The following is a 25,855-nucleotide window of genomic DNA, read 5'->3' on the forward strand; positions in this document are numbered from 1 at the left end:
GTGTCCCCTTCTTCTGCTTGACTCTCCATTATTATTGAGCTTATTGTCTCTAGTTCTCTCTTCATTCAACATGTATTCCCTGAGCCACCTCTCTTGGTGCTCTTATTAACATCTGTATGCTGCTGATTTCCAAATCTATATCCCCCTCATCCATTCACACAGCAGCCAGCATATTTCTCACACACTGATCTGAATCCGTCACTCCATCCAACACACTCTTCAGTGTGTTCCCATTGCTCTTAGGATAAAACTGAACCACCTTACCTTGTACACTCGTCATCCTCTGTCTCAGAGAATTCCATATTCCCATTGTGGCTAGACCTCCTTCCTGGTCTTTGAACTTTTTTGGGGGTGGGCACAGAGAAGGAGATCACAAGTAAGCAGAGGAGTCAGGCAGAGAGAGGGAGGAGCAGGCTCCCTGCTGAGCAGAGCACCTGATGCACAGCTTGATCCCAGGACCCTGAGATCAGGAACTGAGCTGAAGGCAGAGGCTTAAGCCACTGAGCCACCCAGGCGCCCCCCTTCCTGGTCTTTAATGACCCATGCTCTTTCAGCTCTCAACTGCCTCTATCCAGTTCTTTCCATCCGGAACCTTCTTCTACTGGCTTGCCCACCTGTCACCTTCAGATCTGTGATGAATGTTGCATCCTTTTGGGGGACCTTTCCCCCCCACCAGACTAATTCAGGTCCCACTGCCTTGTGACCCCATTACATTTCTGTATATTTCCTATGACAATATTTGCTATACTTTATTGATATTTCTGTTTAATTGCTCACTGCTCTATCGCACCTCCTAGACTGATGCCCAATATACACTAGAATCTCACAACTACTAGTTGAATGAACAGATTTACCTAAATGATCGTAATAACATTACGTGAACATTCATATCTGAGAATTTTCACATTCCCTCCGGAAGGCAGTCCACGTGCATTCTCCCATTTGTTAATCTACCACTAATTTCAAAGCAGCTCATTCATCCAAAAACAACTAGGCTCCTTTATAAAAGTGTGGAGGAAAAGACTGTGACACAAAATAACAGCTGTGTTCCTCTCCTTGTTTAGAAAACTGGCGGGAGTTTAATTGAAAAGGTGTCTAACGTCTGATTTAAGTAACTCATGGCTTTTATTCCCTTTTGACTTGCTGGCTAATTTGTGCATATACTCTGCAACCTGCTTTGAGTCGTATGATTAATGGCCGATCATGAAAACACTGTCCTTGAAACATTTAAAAATGACTGTACCCCTGGCTTTATTAACTCTTGGACCTAGGTTTTTCCAAAAGAGGGGGAAATACTGTGATTTCTAATGGAAAAGCAGACTAACTCTGTAGACGCTAGAGCTTCATAGAAAACAATTCAGGAGTATACTAGTTTCATAAAATTGAAAAAGAAATCTTTTCCTATACCTCCTTCTGGGCGAGACACATGTAATTGGAGTAAGTGTCTTCCCGGGGCCAGTGGCAGATGTTCCTCTGTCTAAATCTTGCCCTACTGATTTTTGCATCTTGCCATTTTGCAAATAGATTTGCTTGATGTTTCTCTCTCTACATCAGGACCCCAAATAGTGGGAAATAACCTAAGAGCAACACGATGCGTTGTGAGAAGCCACGGATGACAGTTTGCTAATGTGGAGAACGTAGAGAATCCCGCTGATACCCCGCAGCACCGAGAGCGCTCTGCTGCCCCATGGGGAAGCGATGCAGGCACATGCGGGGGCTGGGTTTTGTTAGGGGGGATGTTGGTTTGTGTGTCTCCTTGTTGAGCCTGAAATAAATGGCCAACAATGGAACAGTGGAGGTTTAAACTCAGTCAGAAGGAACGTCGCAGGCAGGATGGGTCACCACGAGGCTGGTTGAAGGGTGAGATTTTCTAAAGACAAGGAAAGGAGCAGATGACCTTTCCAGAGCCCTCCTGTCGGCAGATTTTAGGATTCCGCGCACGTCCCCTGTCTAGACACGAAGTGTGGATGCTCTTGCTTTGGTTGCGGGAGCACGGGGAAAGCATCACCGCTCCCCCTACAGTCTGATCTGGGAAACTACTCAGCCTCAGCCAGGAAACACAACACAACAAACAAGAAACAAGAAAACCCGCTGGGGAGATTGTGGTTTCTGTCTATAATAGAGACTATTCCCTCCAAATTACATGCACTTTTACTCCAGCCTTTCAAAATGATTGTCACTTTAATACCCGGGTTTTGCACGCTTACCAGTATTCACAAGTATGTTTGGCGTCTAACGGTCTGTAGGACTGTTGGACGACAAAGGAAGAGATGGGAAATTTGGCTTTCACTTGGACAAGGGAGGAGCCAAGACCTGGAGAGGTAAGTTAGCTGCCCCATGTCAAGACCCAAGTGTCTGACTGCCCAACAGACAGGCGTGCAGATTGTCTACACTTTGAGGACGGAGCCGACACTGCAGTACAATCCAACATTCGACCTCAAGTCCTTCCTCCTTCCACTCTGGCGCCCTGGTACTCACTCCTCCATATCCCAGGCAACCAAACGTCCATCTTGTCCCACATCTGGCCTTCTCTCCTTCCTTACCTCCGTCTGTAACTTACAAACTTCCTTCCAGTTCTCTAGCTTTCCAGATCTTACCAGGCTCGGTCCACAGCAGCCTCCTCCTCCTTTCTCAGACACACCGCAGAGCTGCCCGGCGTGCTTCCCTCTCAGCTGCCCACACGGATGGCTCTCTCTTTCCATCCGGGTGTCTGCCTAAATGTCACCGCCTCACAGAGGGCTTTCTCAACTGCCTTATCTAGAACAGCACCCCGGGAGTTCTTCATTCAAGACCGGGGGAATGTATTTTTAAACTTTTATTTATTCTGAAGGGTAAGACATCTACTGAACGTTGCATGAAGCACAAAGCCTTCCTCAGCCTGCTGGGCGCCCAGCTCTTGGGCCCGGCTGTGCCAACCCAGAATCTTCCTTGTTTGACGCCACCTAGTGGCTGCAGGTCTGAATTACAAAGGAGGAAGACGACGAGGAAGAGAGGAAACCCTTCTCTTCCACTTTGAGTCCTCATTCTTGGTCCTAACTACGTTCTAAGATGGAGCCTCACATAAGCCTTCCTCTGTCAATAGGCACTGAATTTCTAATTACTCCTTAAGTAGCTGGAAGCGTGGCACCCCTAAGGGACTGGGAACGTCCCATGCCAGCTCTTAATCAGGAAGTCTGATAAAAAAAAAAAAAAAATCCTTAATTTCCTATAGGATGGTATAGGGAACAATAGGATTTCGCAAGCATTGCCTATAACTACCCAATAAGTAATTACACGCTCATCAAGGGACTACTTTTTCTATAACTCCAGCTCCGCCAAAAAGTTTACTTTTGGAGCTGCCCTGTGTGTTATAATTAGCATAGTTGCTTGAGAGGGAATTTGAACACCTGCTTTAGTGACGGTTTGTCTCTTTCTGAACCTTCTCACCAGAGTTACTGTGCTGCCTACGAACCCACGATGCGACACTGAATAATTCCGCTTATCTTTTGGGGGCTTTAACCTCCAGAGTGGGAGGTGAGCAGTTTTAAGAGCCTCATCACCTGAGGGAAGTAAAAGAGCAGGTAAAAGGGCTTTGGAAAGCAGATTTAGAATGAAAATAAGGACAACCTCTTACTGAGTGCCAACCAGCAGGCACTTTGATCAATGTTCTGTCAGTTCCCCTCTAGGTCACAGCAGTGTATCCTAGTGCAGAACCAAGGGCTGTGAAATTGAACAGACCTCAGTTTAAATCCCAAGTTCAAATCCTGCCTTTGCCATATGCTTGCTCCATGATTTTGCACAGATTATCTTCACCTTCCCAGTCTCACTTTTATTCATCTGTATGGTATAGAACTTGCCCCCATAGGTTTCTGGTAAAGATTAAATAAGAAAATGCATGTTAAGAGCTCTGTACAAGGTATGACACAAAATATTATTCTATAATGGTAGCTTTTTATAATACTGGAAATGTTTTCATCTCTTAATTATAGAAGAAAAAGCATAAGCTCAGAACCAGCATCTGAACCCATTTTACTTTTTTAAAAAATTTATTTATTTATTTGAGGGGGGGGAGCACAAGCAGGGGGGATGGGAGAGGGAGAAGCAGGCTTCCCGCTGAGCAGGGAGCCCAATGTGGGGCTTGATCCCAGGGTCCTTGGATCATGACCTGAGCTGAAGGCAGAAGCTTAATGAGCCACCCAGGTACCCCCCCCCCATTTTACTTTTATGCCATAAATCTTTCTGCTATCTAGTACTATCCCAATACTTAGCTGTAAAAACACAGTTTTTACAGTTTTCTTTTCTTTTGGCAAAGGAGGCTCAGCAGAATTTATGGGCCCAAGTCCCTAGTTGCATCAAATCTGCCTATACACTGGTGACATTGTGATTTTTAATAATACATATTTGGACTTCCTCCTGTTTCTGGTACACACAGCTCCTATAACTCTTGGAATTTCTTAAGTGAGGATGCTCAGAAACTTGTCTTTTGTTATGCTAATGAGCTCTCTTTTGGACTACACCTAAGGTTGGGGGTTGATTGCCAGGAGAACCAACCTTGTGATTAGAGGGATGAACTTTCAGTTCCCTTCCTCGATTTCCTGGGAGAAGAGAGGAGCTGGAGATTGAGTCAATCATGAATGGCCAATGACTTGATCAGTCATGCCCACGTAATGAAGCCGCCATGAATAAACAAAAGGGGAGGGTTTGAGGCACTTAGACGTTAGGGAATCAGAACCTTTCTGCATGCTACCAGGTCAAGCCCTGAACTCCATAAGGACAGAAACTTTTGTTCGGGGACACGCCCTGTTAATCTCCGTTGGCTGGTGATTGGTATCTCCAGTAATCTAATGAGTAAACAGGTTTCCTAATATCTTCCAGTTGCTCTGGGAAATTAATGAAACTTGAGGAGAAGGTTGTGACCAGCCTGATTTATAGCCTGTGGGTCAGGAGTTCAGATACCAACCCAGACTTGCAATTGGCATCTGAAGTGGAGGGCAGCGCTGGGGACTGAGCCCTTCCCCCCGGGAAACCTGATGCTGTCTCTGAGTAGATAGTGTCAGAATTGAGTTGAAATGGAGGACACCCAGCTGGGGTCAGAGAATTGCTTGGTGGTGTGAAGCCCCCTTCCCCACTCTTACACACACCTTGGAACTGGGGGGCAGAATGCTTTTAAACCCCCATCTCATTTTCAGAGTCATACCCCTTCCCCATCCATGCTGAAACTTGAACAGACAAAACTCAGTAAGATGGGGAATTCAACTTGCTACCAGCACAATCTAACTTTGTTAGAAATCTGTCCCTATATCAGAAATCTGTCCCTATAACTACAGGAGGTAAGAGTTTATTTTAGGGCAATTGTAGAAGCATTTTGGTTCCTTAATTGGACCCTGAACTGGGAATTTAAAGTCATAATCTCAGCATCACCTTTGCCTAAGTTCCTTAGCACGCTTCAAAGCAATTAGCCAACACCTTAACCTCAGCTTCTACGGAAATGTTCTATGCCACAAATCCTCTATCCTCTAGAGCCTTGCCTTCCACAGGTGCTTGCTGACAGGTAACTACAAGTGATGGTTTAAGTAACCGTTTTGCTACTGCATATCACAGACTTCCAACATCCCCTTTTGTTTTGGAAACAGGGTCATTAATGACTTTAAAGCTAATTTTATCAGAGAAGCAATTGCTGATTAACATGGGACTAATTCAGAGAATGGATTCTTTTTTAAGGTTTTTAACTGAAATATGGTTGACACCCCCTAGTTTCAGGTATCCAACATAGCTGAGTTGAATAATCTGGAGAGATCCGATTCTTAAGATTCTGACCTCAGGAACCACTTTAAGAGCCAAATCCTTTATCAGGTTTCTGTCAAGGAAGCGAGGATTTGACCCCAGGTCACTGTGAAAGCTGGTCCCACAGTGCATATGAGGTGACGGATTCTGTGTCTGGGGCTGGGATCTGAAGTCTGTGGAGGAGGAAATTAGGAAGAAAAGATAAATGTGAGGTGGTCATGAGGGGGTGGCAAGGCCAGCCTAGAACTTGGGAGGCCATGCTGGAAATCGTGGTAGTAGACGGGCTTCTCTGTCGTCCCCTCACAGCTCTGAGATGGAGGGCGTCAGAGGCTTAACCACACATCAGGCCCAGAATGTGGAGAAGCTGAAGGGACCAGAGGGAGCTGCGGCTGCCGTGGGCCCAGATGCGGCCAGCGGCCAGCCAGGTGAGCCAACAGGTGAGTTACAACATGACTGGGCACCAGGGCTTCACAGACTGCGCCATCTTCCCAAGCACAGAGAGTAAGATGGTTGTTCTCTATTTCCACCTTCTGAACCTGCTGTCGAATGACCTGGGTAGCCAGGTTAACCTAGAACTGTGTAGAAAGTACTTCTGGTTAGCTATGCCAACCTAGAACTATGTAGGAAACCCAGTTCTGGCTCGGCTAAGCTGACATAATACAAGCCCACCGTATCACTGGTCACTGAAGAAATCTCACTGAAAATAGAAAATATTTGGAACTGAATAATAACGAAAATGCAACATATCAAAATTTGTGGCATACAATCACCCCAGGCCTTAGGGGGAATTTTGCAGTTTTAAACATTTATATTTTTAGAGGAAAAAAAATTAAATCAATGATCTGAGCTACTACCTTGAGAAGTTGGAGGAGGGGAGAGGGAGGGAGTGAAAAGGAAGAGAAAGGGGTGGGGGAGAGTAACAGAGAGATCAACTTAAACCCGAAATAAATAGAAGGAAAAGGAGGAAGACAATAAAACTGAAGACAAGCCATAGGGAAAAAAATCAACAGAACCAAAGATGGTTTTTTAAAAAAAGATCAATTATATGTATATTCTCTCAGCTATGCTGAGCAAGAAAATTAAAAAGCAGTATCAGGAATTAAACAAGAAACATCATGGTAGATCCTATAAACACTGGAAGTATAAGAGGGGAACGTTACAAACAACTTCATGGCAACACATTTGAAAACTTAAGTGAAATAAAACAAATTTCTTGAAAAACAGTATATCAAAACTGACACATGGAGAAATAAAAGTAGGAAAAGCCTTATGTCTATTAAGAATTTGAATTCATTATCAAAAATCTTACTCAAAAAAGAAGTCCAGGGTGCCTGGGTGGCTCAGTGGGTTAAGCCGCTGCCTTCGGCTCAGGTCATGATCTCAGGGTCCTGGGATCGAGTCCCGCATCGGGCTCTCTGCTCAGCAGGAAGCCTGCTTCCCTCTCTCTCTCTCTCTCTGCCTGCCTCTCCATCTACTTGTGATTTCTCTCTGTCAAATAAATAAATAAAATCTTAAAAAAAAAAAAAAAAAAAAGAAGTCCAAGTTTGCTGTGGGAGAGGCAACGACTTCTTAGGTGGGACATAAAATGCAACGATTATGAAAGATGTAAATTGATAAGTTGGTCCTAATCAAAACTGAGTAACTTTCCTTGTTTTTGATTAAAGAACCGAAATTAAGGTGACTCCTGGGTGGCTCGGTCCATTAAGCCTCTGCCTTCAGCTCAGGTCATGATCCCAGGGTCCTGGTGTGGAGCCCTGCATCCCCAGGGAGCCTGCTTCTCCCTCTCCCTGCCACTCCCCCTGCTTGTGCTCCCTCTCTGTCAAATAAATAAATAAAATCTTTAAAAAGAAAACCACGATTAAGGACATGATTGGAATAAACACTTGTAACACATATATATGACAAAGGACATATGCTACAGAATGGCTACAGATAAAAAGACTGACGATACAGAGTGTTGTTGAAGATGTGGAGGAAAGGGAATTCTCATCATTCGTAGTGGGAATGTAAAATGGTACAACCCCTTTGGAGAAGAGTTTGATGGTTCCTTATAAAATTAAACATAGATCTCCCCTAGGACGGAGCAATTATATGGACAGATATTTGCCAGGAAGAAAGGGGAACACAGATCCACACAAGGACCTCTCTGCTTGTTTGCAGCAGCTTTATTCATAATAACCTCACCTAGGAATTACCCAAGTATCCAGCAGCAGACATGCAGATAAATGAGTCGTGATGCACCGCAGTGGAATGGCAATAAAAAGGAACAAAGTACAGACATACGCAATAGCATGATTTCAAAACATGTAAGCTAAAAAAAAAAAAAAAAACCCCCCCCCCCCCAAAAAAAAACCCACAAGAGTACACACTACCTGGCTCAATTTTTAAGAAATTCTAGAACAGGCAAAATTAATCTCCAGAAACAGAAAGTAGGTCAGTGGTAACCTAAGGCTGTGGAGAGATTGCAAAGGAAAATAGAACTTCTGGTGAAGAAAACGTTCTGTTTCTTTGCTGGGCTGGTGCTTCCGTGAGGCATGCATTTGTAGACGCTCCTTGAACCATGCAGTGAGAACGAGTACATTTTACTGTCTATAAATTATATCCCCACTAAGCAGATTAAAAGGGAAAAATCCAATGAAGGGTGGACAAAAGTCACCACAGCAATTGCTCTCAGATATTGGAATGTACACGGAGTTTCCAGGGTCCCATTTCTTTCGCTGTTGAGAGCACACGTCAGGAGGCCAAGTGTTCATCTAAGCCAATGGCTTAGTGTGGAAAATTCTAATTTTAGAATAAAGAGATCATAAAATGATATAAGAAGTGAATGAAAGTCTATAGTATAAATATTTTAAAGTTGAGTTATGAACTCTGGATATCATTGTGCTCTTTGGTGGTTAAGTCTGTTTAAGTCTATTTGAACCCTGAGTTGTCAAGGAGCTCAGAAAAATGTGCTGAGTACACAAGTGTGCCTTTTGGGAGGAGATGAATCAAATATGTTAAGTTTCTTATCAAATGCTTAAGGAAATGTGGTTAATCAAATATGTAAACAGTGTCAAGTGCTCAGGAGTATTTAATCAGTCAGACTTCTAAGTTAATGGTTGAGCAAAGAACTGAAAACATAATTTCTCTTACTTTTGTACAAATTTTACTGTACTTATATTTTAATAAGATGTTGAGCCTAGATTTAAGAAACACTAGGACTTTGATGTATTTTAATGAAGTATTTTTAAGTATTTTTCTTTCCATACCAAAACACTGCTTTGACAATGAAGCTCGACAACATAGTTCACACATGTCCTTCTTGCCTTTCCTAAGAAATTTAATTTCCAGGTAAGTTTCTTCTGCTTTACCTCAAAACCTTGTAAACCTTTACAGCAGTGCATTTTATTTTATTTATTTTTAAAGGTTTTATTTATTTATTTGACACAGAGAGAGATCACAAGTAGGCAGAGAGGCAGGCAGAGAAGGAGGCGGGGGAAGCAGGCTCCCTGCTGAGCAGAGAGCAGGGCTCCATCCCAGGACCCTGAGATCATGACCTGAGCTGAAGGCAGAGGCTTTAACCCACTGAGCCACCCAGGCGCCCTACAGCAATGCATTTTAAAAATAAAATTATTTAGCAACAAATAATTTAGCTATCTTACATTTCTTATTTAAAAATTTACAGTCGGTAATGTGTCAATTTTAATTTTACTTCTGGTTTTCCTCTCTTCCCCCTATTTCTAGTTCACCCCCTGTCTTTCACCCTCCAATGTTAAGGTGAAATGACCCAGGGGCTTTTTTCCTCCAGCAATTGATTTCCACTGACAGCCTATCCTAGGTGTAAGGACAATAATCATGGAACCTAGAAAGTGGAGGCACTGAGCGCAATTTACATGAATAATGGCCTCTGCTGGCATTTAATTGTTTTTAGCCTCTTTAATCTTATTAGGTAGGCAGGATTTTGATCAATTTACAGATAGAGAAACCAAGGTCATGCGGTCTGCACGTGGCAGAGCCAGGACTGAAATCTGTTTAGCTCCAAAACAATCAGTGTCTGTAATTCTTCAGAGTGAATTACACTCTGGCTGAAGCTATAGATTCTCCTCCCTGGTTTGTCATTTCTTGGTGCGCTCAACCAATAGTTTTGAAGATCTGTTCTTTTTCTTTCTGTATCCAGGGGACTGTTATGTAGTAATTGCGCAGATCCCTTGAACCCTCTGGTCAGTACTCATACTACTGATTCCTATATGGTCAGAATCCAGGGTACTGGCAGGTTTTGTTGATTTCCAGTGGAGGCGTGACATTGGGGGAAAAAAACGACCATCCGTCCTTGGTGAGGACCCATCTGATTCCTCTCTACTTTCCCTTTGACTCCTCCCAGACACTCAGCAAATGTCAGCTAATGAGTAAGAAATTATTGGTTAAAAAGACACAGATGAAGAATCTGCAGAGGTATTTGCAGCTCCTTCTGCGCTGTGTGGCACCTCGCAGGGGTTCATTTAGTGTTTACTGTAGAGAATGACACTTCCACTAGTTCCTTCAGCAAAGCAGTTATCAAACCTCAACCAGGTCTTTTAAGGACATGCAGTTTAATTCTGTATGGATTCACACACAGCCTCTCCTTTGAGGGCATCTGGGGTCAAGTAAATCAGCGGACAGAAAGCGTTAACTGCTGATAGAAGACTGCCAGTCAAGGCTTTTGACTTTGAAGAAATTGTGAAGACCAGGGGAGAAGTCCTTTACTCTTTACACTGGCTTGTTTCTTTGGGTATCTTTTTTCATGTTCTCCTTAGCAATCTCACGGCCTCAAACTTTTCTTCTCTCTGGGTCAGTCCCAAACCTTTGTTCTGATTTGTCTCCCTACTCTCCCCCTTCCTCCCAGACACCAGCTCTATTTAAATAATCCGCCCGCACTGCAGACTCCATGCATCAAAACCTGCACTCAGAATTCTCTGCCAGGTCTGTGCCTGACTTCTTGAGGAGGGGAAGAGAAGGAAACAGGGCAATGAGAAGTAGGCAATTCATGGCATGTAGAGACAGGGAGACAAAGAAACAGCAAAGAACAGGATGGCACCCGATGAAAGTCTCTGGGTTTTTTGAAATGTGTTCTTGTACCCTCTCCCTCCATTGCCTGATTTCTTTTTTTTTTTTTTTTTTTTTTTTTAAAGATTTTATTTATTTATTTGACAGACAGAGATCACAAGTAGGCAGAGAGGCAGGCAGAGAGGAGGAAGCAGGCTCCCTGCTGAGCAGAGAGCCCGATGTGGGGCTCGATCCCAGGACCCTGGGATCATGACCTGAGCCGAAGGCAGAGGCTTTAACCCACTGAGCCACCCAGGCGCCCCCATTGCCTGATTTCTATCATCAAAGTACAGAATGTAATCTAGACTTTCCCTTTCTGATCTTGAGCTATAAAAGGTTTCCAAGTCAAGGGGAAAGCCTTTCACTTGATGATCCTGTGGGAAGGAATTTATTTATTTATTTATTTATTTTTTTTTTTAAAGATTTTATTTATTTATTTGACAGAGAGAGATCACAAGTAGGACATCTATCTAGTGGGTGGGTAACTTAAAATCCTCTGGGCGCTCATTCATCTCTTCAGTACCTTTATTGGGGCCTCCAAAAGGAGAACAAGAGATGTGAGCATGGCAAACTGGCCTGTTTTCCAGTACGCAGCATAGAGACTGTATCCTTTCTTACTCACAAAGCCTCTGTGGGTTTATTCTGTCATTGGTTTTAACTCCTGATTATCCAGTGTTTATCTCATGCTTACTGGCCCGGAGGAATCTAATCACTTTAGAACTGGGGAGCGCCAAGGCTCAAAGTGGATATTTATGAGAAGAGTTATTTCTCAATTAATTGAGTATATATAGAGGGCCCGCTGTGTCCTCCATGCTGTGTAAGGTTCTGGAGGAGCTGCTGAAGATGGATAAAACTTGGTCCTTGCCTTCTAGAAAATCACAGTGTGGATTAGCTCTTTAGGTCATTACTGCATTAAGCATTTTCCAAATTTTAGTCATTTACACGTCAATCTCAAGGTTCTCGCCATATCCCTGTGCTACCTGTGCTGTTAATTTATGTATTATTTTTCTCTAAATAAATCCACTTTATATTTTTGTGAACAAATAAAAATAAAAATGAATAAATGAATAAAATTAAAGTGAATAAAATAAATAAAATAATAAAGTGAATAAAATTCACTTTATATTTTTCTCTACATAAATTCGCTCTAAATTAAAAAATTAAAAAATTAAAAAAAAAAAGCAGTTGCCCCATTCTTTCAGGCACAACATTTCCCAAAGATGGGTCATTCGACAAAATTTTGTCCAAAGGAACACTCGTAAGGGATATGTAGGACTTTCGGGACCTCTTTTCCTGTGGGCTCCTCCAACAAAGACTACTCTGGAAACTGGAGACAGGCAGCCCCAAGATGGAAGCCTGGGTCTCAGGATGACTGCAGTAAGCTGTCCACTGACCAGAAACATCCACACTGGGCTTTATGAGAGAGAAAGAACCTTGGGAAAGTCCTACAATTGCCTGCCAGTTTCTTCATGTCAAGGACTTGTAATGGTGCCTGACCACGAGTAAAAGCTCAATAAATATTAGCTTCTTTATTCGTAACAGTCCAAACCTCAGGGAAGCAACAGAGGCAGTCCTAAGAGGGAAGTGTATTGTAACACAGGCCTACCTCAAGAAGCAAGAAAATTCTCAAATAAACAACCTAAACTTACACCTGAAGCAGCAAGAAAAAGAACAACAAACAAAGCCTAAAGCAGGCAGAAGGAAGGAAATGAAGCCTAGAGCAGAATCAAATGATCTAGAAACTAAAAGAAACCATACAACTGATCAGTGAAACCTGGAGCTGGTTCTTTGAAAAAATTGATAAAATTGACAAACCTCTAGCCAGACTCCTCCAAAAGAAAAGAGAAAGGACCCAAATAAAGAAGAGCACAAATAAGAGAGGAGAAATACAACAATACTACAGAAATACAAGGAAGAGAACATTATGGGAAACACCAATAAATCAGACAACTAGGAAGAAATGGAAAACTTGAATATTAGCTGTCATTATCACAAAAACAAAGTTTACTTCTTAATTTCCTTTTTGTGGGGGGGGGGCAAAGTGAAGCTTTGAAGGCGGGGCTGGGGGTGGGGAGTCTGTGGAATCAGGGGCCATATCTGTCAGTTACAAAACACCACCAGGTTCTCTAGTATGTTTAAGTAGCACAACACTGTAACAGTAACTCAGAAAATAATATTTTCTTCTGGATCCCAAGCATTACATTTTAGGACTGGTCTCTTGCTAAAACAAAAAGAATGTGATATTCCCTCTTTTCTCCCCTTGACATTGAGCATTTGGGGACATTTAAAAAAGTCCTGACAATCCATATCAATTCTGTGGTTTCAAATTGACATGGAATTTGTACAAAGAATACTTTGTGCTGTTACAATATTTAACTGATACAGTTTAACAATAGTAATAATCAACTTTTATTGATTTTACATAAATAGCTTATAGAATGCCTTTCCAAACCACGTTTTCCGAATATATTTATGTTACAACTCACAACGTTTCTTTACGAAACTATTTGTTAGATCTTTTTACAGAGGAAGTGGGGAAAAAGTGAAGGGAGAAGAGGGAAAATAAGATTTCAAAACTAATCTTCAGTGATCAGCCTAAATATTTGGCAATTACTTCCTTTTATAGGAAATTACAGGATTGTAACTTTGAAACCTATCAAAAGTGCAGTGCATCCATTTAATTAAAAAAGCAGTAGTGTCAAATATATTATTTGGGCATCAAATTTCCCTTTATAAATATATTCAGGTTCACATAGTTTTTATACTTATTAAATAATGGTTTAAAATAATAACCATTAAAATCTTTAAATAATCCCAGATCTGGATTAAATCATGGTAGTAGCAGTCTTTTTTTTGAATTCTAATTTGTTTTTTCCAGCAGTAAAATGTAATATTTGACAATGTCCCCAGAGAATAAGCTTCCTACACTGGAAGATGATAATCTTACTAAACCTGCTATTAACTAGGTCATTTACGAGGCCACTAATATGTTCTATCAGACATTTTTTTCAGACTGATGTATCCACGTGAACAAAATACTACAGGTAGTCATTACTGTACCAACACTGAAGACTGAACCATTCCAGAAACAAGGAACCACGTTTATATTATTATTTCTTTGTTATGATGCTTAGTCTTGGTATTATCAAGCACAATGTATTTTTCTTAATGAATATGGGTGGATTTATTAAGGCAAAGGACATAGCCTAGTCCTCTCAATAATTTATTCTCTATCCTCATAAAAATTGTTGTTGAGGCTATACAAGTTACAGATATGCTGGCTACAGAGACACCACTTGTCCTGGAGACCAACACCTAGTATAGTAAGCATGAGGTTAAAATTTCGGTGTTCACAGCATTCCTTCTTTGATCTGCCATCACGATCATTCCTCAGCAGTACCCTCGAATACCACTGACTTGCTATGTCTCTTGGTTTTATGTATGTAGATTAATTTTCCCTATTAAAAATATTTCACAACAGTTAACAATAGGACAACAATCTACTCAGTCTTTGTAAACTCTCTACTGAATAATTTTTCATTTTTACAACCGTTTTCTGCGTGGCTGTTGCACTTTTCTTCTGTCATCTTCTTCACATAACTAAGTGGTCCCTTCCCTTCAAAGGAGGAAGGATTTTTGAAGGAGCCTCCAATTCTATCCCACAAGGTGAAATACTGTCCGTAGTTGTAGTCAAAGAACATGTGGTGGTCTGTGTGATGGGCTGAGCCATTAATAAATGGCCTTAAGATTTGGGGGACACGGAAGTCGCCATCATGAATGGATATCGTCCAGATATTCACCAAAATGTACAAACTTAAGTAAACCACCTTGTGTAACGGGAAGATAAAAGGGTATATATGATAAGGTAGACTCTGAAGGAAGCCATCCACAGGGTGAAAAGCATGGCTTGCAAATGGAGTCGGAATCTTCCAGAGATGATGAGGTTTGTGTATGCGCTACAGAAGGAAAGAACACAGTTAAGAACCACCTTTAATTTTCAACTTAGCTCTTTATGCTCATGCTGTGGAAATGACCTAACTAAAAAATAAAAAAAAACTCTTTAAATGCCCAAATCACTTTATAAAATGCACCCTTTTACCTAAACACAGTAACATTTTAACACAGCCTGTCCAGACCCATAAAGAACACATACAAAATGTACCTGGTGTCTGTCTTGACTGTGGCTACTCACGTATTCAAAAAATTAGAGAGAATTCTTAGAAATACAAAGCAGAATTTGGGGCACCTGGCCGACTCAGTCAGTTAAATGTCCACCTTCAGCTCAGGTCATGATCTCGGGGCCCTGGGGCTGAGCCCCGCATTGGACTCCCTGTTCAATGGGGGAGTCTGCTTCTCCCTCTGCCCCTCCCCCTGCTTGTGCACGTGCTCTCTCTCTTGCTCTTTCTCTCAAATAAAATCTTAAACTAGAAAACAGAATTTGTAACCATACACTGCTGAAATGTATATTTCTTTCTCTTCCCCTTAAAAATGACTCTACCTGGGGTGCCTGGGTGGCTCAGTGGGTTAAAGCCTCTGCCTTTGGCTCGGGTCGTGATCCCGGGGTCCTGGGATTGAGCCCCATGTCTGGCTCTCTGCTCAGCAGGGGGCCTGCTTCCCCCCCTCTCTCTGCCTGCCTCTCTGTCTACTTGTGATCTCTGTCTGTCAAATAAATAAATAAAATCTTAAAAAAAAAAATGACTCTACCTTATACACAAGTCTATGATGAAGGCCTCTGTGAATCCAGTAGATCAGCATGTCGGTGAAGAAGAGGAAGGACAGTACGCTAACGATGAGGCGAAACCAGCCTAGAAGAGACGACAGGGTATGTCAGAATCAAGATCCAGCTTCCAGGACCAGAGTTTACTTGGTACTTGTCCATCTAAGCGCATAAAATGGGAGCCTAGACTCAAACACTATAAACTGTTTGGGCTAATGCGATACATTGTAAATTAATCTCCCTTAACTCTCTGGTATCTGCTGCTTTCCTCATTTCCCTCCCATAAAAACTTGAAGTTAAACTATGAAGGCACTTATGAGACAGACAAAGCATACACTTAAGGCATCTTTATTATTTAAATCTCCGAGCATAAGTAACACCACTTATTTTTCCTTCATATTAGTCTTTGTAAAACATCCTTACATACTATCTTCCTGCTTAGGATTTTATTTTCCACTAAGCACCTCAAGCCTAGCATTTACTCCATAACCCAACACATTCTGATCTTTCCAGCCTCCTCTGTTCCTGTACTGAGCAGGCTGGTTTACTCAGTGTCCTCCCCACATCTTGGAGGTCTTACCTCTGTACCTTGACTTGTTCTGTTTTGGGTTCCTAGAACACGATTTCTCTTTTTATTATTTTTACTCAAAATCTTATCCACTTTTCAAGGCCTAGCCAATTCATCACCCTACTATGTATTTTTGTTCCTTCCTTTAAATATCTGACCTCTACCTTGGACAGCAGGTGTGCTGGTGCCAACAAGCCTGGGTTCCAGTCCTAGATCTGCCCCTTACCTGCTGAATGACCTGGGCAAGTTACGGTACGTTAATTTACTCACCTATAAAAGGAACCTAACAAGACCCATGTCATAGAACTGATGTGGAATGGAACAGATTGATACGCGTGAAAAGCTTAGAACTGTAGCTGGTACGTATTAACACTCAATAAACACTAACTACGATTCTTACTTTCTAATATTTAGATACTAGAGATGGGTCTTCATTGAATAATTTCAGAATTTCACAAAAATTTAATTTAGGCATTATAGGACTATCTATAATAGCAAAAAAAAGAGGAATAATGTAAAGATCTAAAAAAATTGGGGATCATTTAAATAAACTATGGTTATCTATAAACTGTGATACTATAACTAATATACTATATAATGTCAATATTTACTGACATGAAAATATGGGCATTTACACTACTAAGAAAAACAAAAAAAAAATCAAAGTCCAAACCAGTTTGTATGGTAGGATTTCATTTTTGTGAATAATGTGTAAATAATGGAGTAGACAGGCATATATGTCAAAAGAGGTAGTTTCTAGGTAGCAAGTTAGTGGATTTTAACACTCTGACTTTTCTGATTTTTTTCTAATTATCATGTACTACTTGAGGGTTTTTTGCTTGAGTCTGAATTCAGTAAAGAGAATAGTGAATGAATGCAAAGGTCTCTCTCTGATCATACTCAGCTTCCCTGGGCACAATTCCATCTACCACCAAGACTTTAAAATTGATAGATTAGGAAATGAATGTATGTGGCAAGGCACAATACATAAAAACAGAGCATTAAAAACAACTAAACAACTTTTTTTTTTTTCCCCGAAGAAGACTGGTTCTTTAGAGAAACCACTCTCTGATGTTCATCTTATGTACTTACCACTGGGAAACTCTCCTATGTCATCATACAATTTGCTGTAACCTCTCAACTCTAGCAGGAACAGGGACACCGTGGGAATGCTAATCCATGGCAATGACTGGACAGTAAATATAATCTCTCTATAGACTTGATTCTGAAAATGAAATGGCCAGTACTTAAAAATCACAAAATCTATGTTCAACAAAAAACAGCATAATATTGTCTTGGATTGGATTTTTACAATCTCTTTTATCTGAGGAAGCTCGTTGCCAAATTGTTTCCGTGAAAATGGTAACATGTGGGAATGTATGGTAAGGAAAACATTCCTTTTGTAAAGAGCAAATGTAAGAAATACTTTAAATTCTGAAACTTTGTCTCCTTCCCACAAAATCTGGATGCTACATTTCCATTTATGGAATAATCCTTTCTTTCACAAATAACATCCATCCCAAACCATCTTGATTTTCTCTCTTTTTTTTCAGTCCTTGGAGTCATTGATAAATACAAGTAACTGGAGGTGGAAAAAATGACTGTAAACAAATCTACAGTCTCGCAGCTAGTCAAAAAAATAGATATGTAATAAAAACGTAATTCAGTTTGAGAGTCAGATATTAAAACAATTACACAAATGTGTGCATTTATTGATTCCTCCTTATTAGCAAAGAAATTCATTCCTATGTATCTAGGAAGACGCCAGCCAGGCTTATAATTAACAACAACAAAGTTGGATTCATTTATTTGTTTAAATTAAGAGGAGAGAGGGGATTAGCCCTACCAGAAATATCTAACGTATCTGAGGCTAGCTGCAAAAATTTTATTTAATGGTTATAACCCAGTTTAATCTGAAAAGCTCACAAATACCTATTATTTTTACTGTAACTGTACCTAAAAAGTAGGTAAGACAATCACTTACCTTCAAAAATTGTGGATGCTTCATTAATGCATGATCATAGACAAAATAATAGCTCAGTGTTGCAAAGAAGAAATAAAGGATATAAGCTCCAAGATTTGTTACAATCAGGAGACTAATAGTTTGTCGAAAGATGTTATCCTCAGGCCATGAGGCTGGATAGATGTATGGTGTAAAAAAATAATAATCTGCAGCATTGAGTACAAGATCCATCTTAGCCCCTAAAGGATAAACAGGTGCAACAATTATTTACCCATGCAAAAAACTTTTGGAAAAATTGTACATGAAGCTCATGCTTTAATAAGCACTTACAGTGTAAGACTGCAGCTACCAGAATCCCTGAAATGCCATCTTTAGAGCCAACAGGAACTTAAATGTCATCTCTAGCCCAATCTCTTCATATTATACATGGGGACAGCAAAGCTCAGAGAAACTGAGACCCAGAGGTTGGTTTTTTTTTTTTTTTTCCTTCTAACATCTGCTGATTAGTGGCATCGGTGCAGATCTAATGCCATCTTTGTGTTCTTTTCCAACATCTCCTACGGCAACGTGGCAAGTGGTAAAGACGTGGAACGCAGGAAAGTAGGTACTCAGATGTTTCCTCCTCCGGCTACCAGTTTCAGTGATACGTCTCTTCTAAAAGGACTCCAATTTCAGAGGATTTTCCTTCAGTGCTGAGACTTAGAGACAAATTTGCTAGATGGATCTATGCTGCCACCTCAGGGACTATCTGTTCTTGTGACAGAAGGAAAGGCCACTCCCATTGACAGAACAAAAGGAGACAGATTTTCGATTAAGAACTAGAATACACTTATTCCTCCTCCCCCAATCAATACTCTAGATCGGGGGCTGGCAACTGCAAACTTGTAACTCAAAGTTTGAGAAGGAGAAGGCACAAAAGAGTTGTCTGGAAATAATTTAAAATTTCCAATTGTCTATTGTCCAGCCTGCCTGGAGCTTGAATCACCTGTATGTGTTAGTGAATTAGCCTGAAGGTTTCTGCCCAGGTATTTTGTGAGGCTCATTCAAACACAGTGGGTGTGACTATATATGGAAATATCATTTCTTTGCTATTGACTTAATGAACATCCTACAGTTTGATGATACTCTCTGCTGGTAAGAGAATATCATCAAACTGAGTATCATCAAACATCTGCCTTCAGCAGAGCAGTTCTTCAGGACATATCCTAGCTTGTTTCACAATCAATGAAGCAATCGGTGGCGTTTATTTACGTTCTTGTGGTCAAATCCACTTCAAAGATGGTTAGGATGTTCATTTTCTCTCCTGGGCTGTTTTTCATTAGTTCTTACACTTCCCCACTGGGGTAAAACTCCAGCAATCTGTTTTTCCTGTCTCTAAGTCACATGCGTCGGTAATACCCACGCTGTCCTCTTCAGTAGGAGGCCTCACAGACACTAGGTGGGAGCTCCTACAAGAATTTCATGTCTGTGTTATTCCTAATGACGGATGCTTCCATTCATTGAGTTATTCACATGGGTTATCTTTTTTTTTTTTTTTTTTAAGATTTTATTTATTTGGGACGCCTGGGTGGCTCAGTTGGTTAAGCAGCTGCCTTCGGCTCAGGTCATGATCCCAGCGTCCTGGGATCGAGTCCCACATCGGGCTCCTTGCTCCGCAGGGAGCCTGCTTCTCCCTCTGCCTCTGCCTTCCACTCTGTCTGCCTGTGCTCGCTCTCACTCTCTCTCTCTCTCTGACAAATAAATAAATAAAATCTTAAAAAAAAAAGATTTTATTTATTTATTTGACAGAGAAAGAGATCACAAATAGGCAGAGAGACAGACAGAGAGAGAAATGAGGAGAAGCAGGCTCCCTGCTGAGCAGAGAGCCCAATGCGGGACCCGATCCCAGGCCCCTGGGATCATGACCTGAGCCAAAGGCAGAGGCTTAACCCACTGAGCCACCCAGGCGCCCCCACATGGGTTATCTTTATTTAAAAACAATATTTCCATCTGCAATGAAACCCAAAGTAATAAAACAGTCCCAGCAAAGAGCAGAGGTAGGGGTATGTGACAGGGGCACCAACACACAGGGGGCACTTCAGTCCGCTGGAGGAAGCCTGTGCCGTCAAATGAGTTTGAGTGCCAGTCTTCAAAAAACAAAATAAAGCCATGTTTTTTCAGACCTTGAAACTGTGGCCAAGGGACTGTGGACCCGTGTTCGTTTGTGTGACCTCACTGCTGTTTATTTAACCCATGTATAAGTATTTGGATAGATTCTTACCTTAAGCTATTTAAAATAACGCAACAATGATTAACCTAATATTGTGTAAACTTCTACAAGTGGAAGAGCTAAGACAGGGATGAACAGGCTTGGTAACTTTGGTAGATATGGCTAAGTTGCTCTGCACAGGAGCTGTGCCACTGTGTGAGCCCACAGCTGTGTAGGATCGTACCCGGTTCCCTACACCCTTACAGACTAAGAATATCATCAAATTGTAGGAAATTCGTTAATCTGATAGCCAAGAAATGATTATCTTGGTGTAGGTTTCTTTTTCTTATTATGAGTGAGGTTGAACAGCATTCTATATATTTAGAATAATTTATATTTTTTCTGTGCAATTCTGTTTTTATCCTTTGCCCATTTTCCCACTGGGTTTTTAGATTCTTAAAATCAAATTCTAGAAGTTCTTTACTGAGGGTGTTTATCCTTGTTTATGGTATGAGTTGCAAGCATTTTTTTTTTCTCACTTTGTCATGGAAAGTTTTCTTTTAAAATATTTTTTTAAAAAAGATTTTAGTTATTGATTTGACAGAGAGAGACATAGGGAGAGAGGGAACACAAGCAGGGAGAGCCGGAGAGGGAGAAGCGGGCTCCCAGCTGAGCAGGGAGCCTGATATGGGGCTCGATCCCAGGGCTCTGGGATCATGACCTGAGCCGAAGGCAGACGCTTCATGACTGAGTCACCCAGGTACCCCTTAAAAGAGTTTTTTATTTATTCATTTGAGAGAGGGAAAGAGAGAACACAAGCAGATGGTAGGGTCAGAGGGAGAAGCAGACTCCCAGCTGAGGAGGAACTCTGACCCAGGGCTTGATCCCAAGATCCTAGGATTGTGGACTGAGCTGAAGGCAGACACTTAACTGACTGAGCCACCCAGACATCCCTGTCATGGCAAGTTTTAATTAATTAATGTTAAACACCAGATATTGATATATATCCTTCATTACACATTGTTAATTCATTCAAATAATAAGTATGAAGCACTACACTAGGTAATGAGCATACAAATATTGAAAAGATACAGTCTAAATCCATATGAAAGGTAAGGCAACTATGGAAACAAACAATTACATCAATAATAATGCTATAATAAAGCTATAGACACAAATTCTACATAATTAAAAAACACAACTACCCCAGCTTATAGTAGAAGGCTTCATAGTGACATTTTATTCAGGCTTTAAAGGACATTATCAGAAAGAAAAGATTAGGGATGGCTATTTCAAATAGAAATAACAACTTGCACGGTGCCTGGGTGGCTCAGTTAGTTCAGTGTCTAACTCTTGGTTTCGGTCCCATTCATGATCTTTTGGGTTATGGGATGGAGCCTCAAGTCAGGCTCCGTGCTCAGCAGGGAGTCCGCTGGAAGATTCTCTCCCTCCGACTGCCCCACCCCCAATAAATACATAAATAAATCTTAAAAAACAAAAAAACAACTGGCGAAGGCATAGAAAAAAGGCATGGTATATTCATGACTCACTGGGTGTCACTGATGGGTGGGAAACAGTAAGACGTGGGTGAAAGAGAGGGGGGAAACTGTTCCAGTATAAACCTGGTAAAAGGAAATTCGTGTCAGGCTGTGCAAAGCTCTGTTGCCTTGCTAGGGAATATGACTTTCCCTCATACACAATGGGGAGATACTAAAGGTTTCTTGAGCAGGAAAGAGGTTCTAATCAGACCCATATTTCATAGAAACCACTCCATTAGGAATATGTGTACCGATGAGAGAGAGAGAGAGAGAGAGACTAATTTGGCTGGTCCTCTGGTAGACTAACTAGCTTAGCAGCTCTGAGAAACACACATGCACGTACACTGGAGATTTAGCAAGTAAAAAACCCACAGGGCTTGATGACCAACTGAATGCTGGAATGTGTACGAGGGAGAAATCTAGGATGACTGTGAGATTTTAGCTGGCCTGAGTGGACGGTGATGTCATCATCAAAAGAGGGAATGCTGGGAGAGCTGGCAGATTTGGTGCCACAGGGACGGGGTGCAGAAGTAATGAGGGGTTCAGTTTGGGTCTTCAATAAGCTTTAAGTCTATGCTTACTCTTAGACATAAGCAGTGGACTACTCAGAAATATGAACCTGAGGTTCAAAAGTGAGCTTGTAGTAGTTGAAATTGACGCCATTAGGGGTAGAGACAGCCAACAGCTATCACATGACAAAGAAACTACACAAAGTAATAGCAGGCAACAAACCTTTTGAAACAACCTAACAACTGGGAAAGATTTTGTGACACCACTAAAGGTTGGTTAAGAGTTTACAGACTAATCTGGATGTTACCTACAGTGTTGCTTACCCCTAAATCAGTACAGTACAGCCCAAACCAACTCAAACATTAACTAAGACGACTCTTTATTCAATATTTAATATCAGATGCAAATAATTATTTTCAAAAGGTCTCAGTCCTTTAAAAAAAACTCCTTAGTTTTACTTTTATCTGAAGACCACGCTAATTGTGTTAATTTGTACATTCCCTGGTCACAATTGCTGTTACAGTAAACCAGTGCTTGGAAGGGAGGAAGAAATGTGCCTCAGTCATTCTAGAGACAGTTTAGATACTGGGAAATAAAACCAGTTTTAAGTGTTTTTAGAATTTTGGTTTCAATTAATTCTATTTGTTGAATGCAGTAATTAAATATTCATACCACTATACTTTGACATCTAACACAAAATCTTCTGAAATCAGTAACAATATGACCTCAAAATTGCAAATCACATTTGAAGTTTAGTGACCTTGTGGCGCAATGGTAGCTCGTCTGACTCCAAATTTGAAGTTTATATGCAGACCCACATCTGTAAAATGGAGATAACATATTTCCATTATAGAACTGTTTTTAAGGTTTAGAGGCTAAGGCCCTAGTGTTTTGGCACCAACTGACACAGAAATTAGTCAAATAGGAGCTATTATTACTGCTGTTAGGGAGCTGAAGAGGAATCAAAATTACTTTAACCTAAGGGAGAAAAAGGTGTCATTTGGCTTTGCCTTTAAAAATAATGGATGATATCTAATATCAATATTTACTCTACACTTGGTACCATAAATATTACCTCCTTTAACATTTTCAAGAAACCCTAAGGGTTCGGCACTAGTGTTAGAGGTACTAGTATGATGGATGAAGAAGCGGGGCACAGGAAATTCAAGTAATCTGGGGCACCTGGGTGGCTCAGCCGGTTAAGCATCTGCCTTTGGCTTAGGTCATGCATCCCACAGTCCCAGGCTTGAGACCCACGTTGGGCCCCCAGCTCAGCAGGAAGTTTGCTTTTCCCTCTGCCCATCACCCTGCTCATGCTCACGCGTGCGCACTCTTTCTCTCTTTCTCAAATAAATAAAATCTTTATAAAAATTCAAGTAATCTGCTTGGGATCATCAAATAAACAAATGCTGGGGCTGGAACTCAAACACTTGCAATCGGGTTACAAAATCCCGAGTTTTTTTTTTTAAAGATTTTATTTATTTATCAGAGAGAGAGAGGGGGAGAGAGCGAGCACAGGCAGACAGAATGGCAGGCAGAGGCAGAGGGAGAAGCAGGCTCCCCGCTGAGCAAGGAGCCCGATGTGGGACTCGATCCCAGGACGCTGGGATCATGACCTGAGCGGAAGGCAGCTGCTTAACCAACTGAGCCACCCAGGCGTCCCCCGAGTTTGTTTTTTAAGATTTTATTTATTTACTTGTTTGACAGAGAGACAGACAGACAGACACACACACAGACACACACACACAGAGGCAGGGGGAGCAGCAGGCAGGGAGAAACAGACTCTCCGCTGAGCAGGGAGCCTGATGTGGGGCTTGATCCAAGCACCCTGAGATCATGACCTGAGCTGAAGGCAGATGCTTAACCAGCTGAGCCACCCAAGTGCCCCTCAAAGTCCCAAGTTCTTAAACCAAGACGTGAACCAAGTTCAAATGCCTCTTCATCACGAGCTCAACTCTTCAGCTCCTTATTTTTTTAAATTCTCAGTGACTACCAACTCACAAAATTTTGCATATGATTTTAAGGTGTTTTTACCCCCTATGTCTGGGGGTCTACACACCCTAAGTTAAATATCCCTGACTGAAACAGATGCTTGTATTAGTTTACATTCACAGAAACAGAGAAAACTTTTTTTAATAAAGTACAGTTATTAATAAAACACAATTAGGCTAGAATGACTGAGTCTACTATTACTTTGGCTTTACTTTAAAAATATAGATCACAATTGTTAACATTTGTTGAGAAACAGGTATTATGTAAAAGCATTTTTTATGAATCACCTTGCTTAATTCTCACAACCCTACCAGGCAGGTACTTCCGTAACTCCTACTTTATAAAAAAGGGAAACGGAGGGCAGGAGTATTTAAGTAATTTGTCAAGTACCAAGTAACAAATGGGGGGTATATTCCAGAGTCTGCTCTCTCAGCTTCTACATTATCTTATCTCTCAACCTGTATACAAACACATAGGGAATTCTGAGTATCTCATGCTAATTACATTACATAATAATAGGAAAAGCATTCTCTGAGTGATCAAGAATCATGTATTCATCATTTTTTAGATGCTTATCATTAGAAACCTGAACACACGCACGCACAACGACAGGTAACCTGCTGGAAGGTTTTGGTTAAAAATACCTGGCCACCACAAGCTTTCCAGACTGGAAACTTTTTTTCCTAGTGACCTTTGGAACTTCACGTATCTCTACCACTTCCAACTCCACTCTGCTCTAACACGGATGCCGGTAGACACAATGTTTTCCTTTTACGATGCTAACGTAACAGATCATTTCCCTTCCCTCTTAGTCTTGTCAAACCGTGGATTGTTGTCTCCCTCCATCCAGGAACTGGAGTTTGCTCTGTAATGGTCAGGAGGTCACAGCCTAATTTCTTTCCCCCTTTAAAAACGAAAGATCCCTCCAACCCCGAGGGATATCTGTCTCGAAGTCAAGCATTAGTGTTCGCGGCACAGACTCCCTCGGATGAGCGCTCCGTAACATCAGGCATTTCGCTTCCTGCGCGCCGATCTCTGTGCCTGTTCCTTTCACGTGCGGGCCTCCTCGGCGCCCCGGAACCTCCTCCGGCTGGACAGAGCCCCCACACCTCCGGTCTCTCGGCCAGCGGTGTCCCCTGCACCCCGCACTCGACGCATCACGGCCCGTGTCGGCTTCCGGGATGCCCGGCTGCCTGTCAGTCCCTGGTGCGGGTCACCGCGGAGAGCCTGACCCTCAGGCCGGGTCCCACCCACGCCCGCGCCTAGCGGGAAAGGAAAGGGCCGGCCGCACAGCTTCCCCACCGGGGACGCATCGCGCTGAAGGCTCCCCATCCAACTTCCTCCCTCTTCCCCGCCCGTCCAGCTCCGGTGTATCTCGCCTCCTCCTCCCGCCCTCCCGTTATCCCTACCTCCAGAGAGTCCGTGGCCGGCTCGGCCTCCGCAAAGTCCTAGGCAGCCGGGGCCACTGGGCTGCCGGCGGCGGTCAGCCAGCGGGTGAGGCCTGGAGGGGCGTAGCCAGACACACGCTCCTAGCGGCAGGCGCCGCCAGCCAATC

The 25,855-nt window shown here is 41.9% G+C and overlaps 1 protein-coding gene across 2 annotated transcripts; it reads right to left on the reverse strand.

Annotated features, from left to right (window-relative positions):
* Positions 1–13,204: 13,204 nt before the first annotated feature.
* On the reverse strand, positions 13,205–25,820 carry SC5D (sterol-C5-desaturase). Of its 2 annotated transcripts, XM_059415139.1 has the most exons (6): positions 25,710–25,820; positions 18,403–18,820; positions 18,094–18,311; positions 17,202–17,334; positions 15,529–15,629; positions 13,205–14,780 (listed from the first exon to the last, which is right to left on the reverse strand). In XM_059415139.1, exons 3-6 carry the CDS (start codon positions 18,301–18,303, stop codon positions 14,325–14,327), a joined length of 900 nt encoding a protein of 299 aa, XP_059271122.1. In that variant the 5' UTR covers positions 18,304–18,311; positions 18,403–18,820; positions 25,710–25,820; the 3' UTR covers positions 13,205–14,324. The 2 variants fall into 2 exon arrangements, with proteins under 2 accessions (XP_059271122.1, XP_059271113.1); XM_059415130.1 differs by lacking the exon at positions 18,403–18,820 and having other exon boundaries at positions 25,710–25,819.
* Positions 25,821–25,855: the final 35 nt, after the last annotated feature.

Source organism: Mustela nigripes, chromosome 1 (genome assembly GCF_022355385.1).
Source record: "Mustela nigripes isolate SB6536 chromosome 1, MUSNIG.SB6536, whole genome shotgun sequence".
NCBI lineage: Eukaryota > Metazoa > Chordata > Mammalia > Carnivora > Mustelidae > Mustela > Mustela nigripes.